The sequence below is a fragment of the Sinocyclocheilus grahami genome, unplaced genomic scaffold (assembly GCF_001515645.1).
Source record: "Sinocyclocheilus grahami isolate Dianchi unplaced genomic scaffold, SAMN03320097.WGS_v1.1 scaffold1459.1, whole genome shotgun sequence".
Lineage (NCBI taxonomy): Eukaryota > Metazoa > Chordata > Actinopteri > Cypriniformes > Cyprinidae > Sinocyclocheilus > Sinocyclocheilus grahami.
Genome location: NW_015506638.1, coordinates 13044 through 15627, shown reverse-complemented (window position 1 = coordinate 15627; position 2584 = coordinate 13044). Strand labels below are relative to the sequence as shown.

At 41.6% G+C, this 2584-nt stretch overlaps 1 protein-coding gene across 1 annotated transcript in view; it reads right to left on the bottom strand.

Moving 5' to 3' along the window:
* Positions 1 to 2584, bottom strand: part of timeless (timeless circadian clock) — a gene marked incomplete at its 5' end in the record, with an annotated part of 51656 nt that overhangs the window by 44505 nt on the left and 4567 nt on the right. Inside the window, 2 exons of the mRNA XM_016256671.1 lie at positions 1012 to 1091; positions 1198 to 1338. Of these exons, the coding sequence (XP_016112157.1) occupies positions 1012 to 1091; positions 1198 to 1338 (221 nt within the window). The remainder of the gene's footprint in view (positions 1 to 1011; positions 1092 to 1197; positions 1339 to 2584) is intronic.

The following is a 2584-nucleotide window of genomic DNA, read 5'->3' as shown; positions in this document are numbered from 1 at the left end:
AATTAGCAAGTTTCACAATGAATGCGGCTAAAGTAAACAGTCCCTTAGAGAGCGGCTCAGAAGAGAGGGCGGGGTCAGCAGAGCTCATTAACATTTAAAGGGAAATGCTACAAAACTGCTTGCTCTGAAAAGAGCGGTTTTTGACAGGGTAAAAAATGTGTTTTTTACACTTCCATTGAGATATTTTAACCAAACTATGTTACAGACTTTTCATTAAGACCCTAAAGAATCACATCAACTTGTGGAAAATGGGCATCGGATGACCCCTTTAATAATGTAGATGAAAATATAGCACAAATCTGCCATAAATATAGCATTATGAGAACTTTATGTCCTTGCCTGTGTTTCAGCGTGCTGTCATGAAAGTGCATCACGGCGGGAGCTCTCTCTCGCATCCCTTTGTGCAGATACAAGTTGTAATGTTACGTCTATGTTACGTATCCAAGTTGTCTGATTAATATCATAGGATGTGTCATAGTACGGGCTTCAGTTTATTGGCATAGTCACTCTTCACCTCAGGCAGCTATTCCTTTTTAGATGCTTCTTTATTAATAACATTGCTGCATCATAATCTAACAGTGTTCCAATCACGTGTTCATGTTTTCATAGATAGGTTTTCATGTCATTTTTATTTTTAACATTCATTTTCATAACAGTCTGTAGATATTTTCATTATCTCCATTACGGAGATTTGCCCAGAAAACTGCAGTGCATTATATTAAGTACAGTGTATATTTCTCTCTCGGCTAACAAGGACAACGCACTCAAAGAACTGCATGACATGATCAGCAGGCATGAGAACTCATACCCAGATGCTGCTATTGTTATCTTAGGAGACTTTAACCATTGTGATCTCCGGAAAAGCAACCTCCGATTTCACCAGTTTGTGAACTTCCCCACCAGGGAACCTTGGACAAATGCTACAGTAACACTGGAAGTGCTTATACTGCTGTCTCCAAGCCGCATTTTGGGAAATGTGACCACCTTGCTATTCTGCTATAGTCCACCTACATCAAAAGGCTCAAAGCAGACCCAGACACGGTTAGGACTGTGAAGATGTGGACTGATAACACATTAGCAGAACTGCAGGGCTGTTTGGAGGCCACATATATGCAAATTGTTAAGGAAGCCACAGACGATATACATGAATACACAGACACTGTTAGCAGCTTTATTGACTGGTGTACTTCTATTTGCATCCCCTCCAGAATTAGCATTGGAGTATTTCTCAGTCAGAAGCCTTGGTTCAATGGGGATGTGCGCATCAAAATCAGGAACCGGTGCACAAAAATCCATCATGGCCACCAAAAGGGTATACACCCAGAGACCTGAGAGCTGCTACAGGGAAAACAACACAATAAGAATATGGCAGGGAATCCATTTGAATTACTAACTACAGGAAAGATGCAGTCAGAACTGTGATCCAAAACGGCTCTCTAATTGATAACCTTAATAGCTTCTTCGCCAGATTTGACCAATACAACAGAGACACTCCCTTAAAGGCCCTCTACAACCCAGCAGAGACTGCACTCCAGGTAACATACACACTCGAATAAAAATCCACATTCGAATGCAAAAACATTGCATTCGAATTTTAGGAGTGCGTTAAGGAGGCAGCCTTATCAGTGGTGCACGAGATGCGATGGCGATGTAAGTGTCATCGCATTTTAATGTTTTTGTTAGCCTATCCAGTTGAAGCCAGTAGATGCGGCGCAGCTACGTTGTTAATTACAAATATTGCGGGAAAAGAGAACATCAATGCGGAGATCATCTCGTTTACGTCAAAACTGAAACCAAGCCGTTCACACAGAACGCATATTTTCTAGAGGGACATCTATCACTGTTGCACTCGCATCTCGCACAAAAGAGCAGCATGTTTAAAAAGCCATGTAAAATTAACGCAAGTTCAATTTTGAGAAAACATTTCTCGAGACTTTATGGCAGGTTTTTTCCCCATCCCACTGCAACTCGTGTTTTTAATGCCATGAAGTGTCTGGAGAAGCTGCTTCTGCAGTGGACCCTTTTCAGTTTGTCTACTGCTCGAACAGATCAGTGGACAATGCGGTGACACTGGCACTTCGCTATATCCTGCAGCACTTGGATACTCACAACCATGGGTGAAATTATCAATTTACATTAATAAATTTAATGTATTATCAATTTACATTAATAAATGTAAATTGTTAGTCATGGAATCCCTGATGTCGGCCCCGCTGCAATTGACCTATCGGTAAACCCTTCCCCTCGAACGCAGATGAGCCAATGGCAGTTGAGTATCAGTTGCACGGGGAGCAGAACTCTGACATCTTTAGGTTTCAGCAACATAGAGAAGCATTGGAAGCATTGGAAGCTCGCATCAGTTTAATGCAGTTAATGCAGTTTAATCAGCTGGAGCTCTTAATTTTGAACTCTCAAAGTGCACCAGATTTATGATTTTAACTTTAAAATGTACAAAATATTCTTAAGGGGGAGTATGCCCCCGGACCACCCTAGAGGGATCTAGGACCGCCCACCACAGTCTCACAAAATCCTGTGGGAAACACTGGATTGTTTCTTTTTTCCTCACGTGACTCGCCTTTGGTAA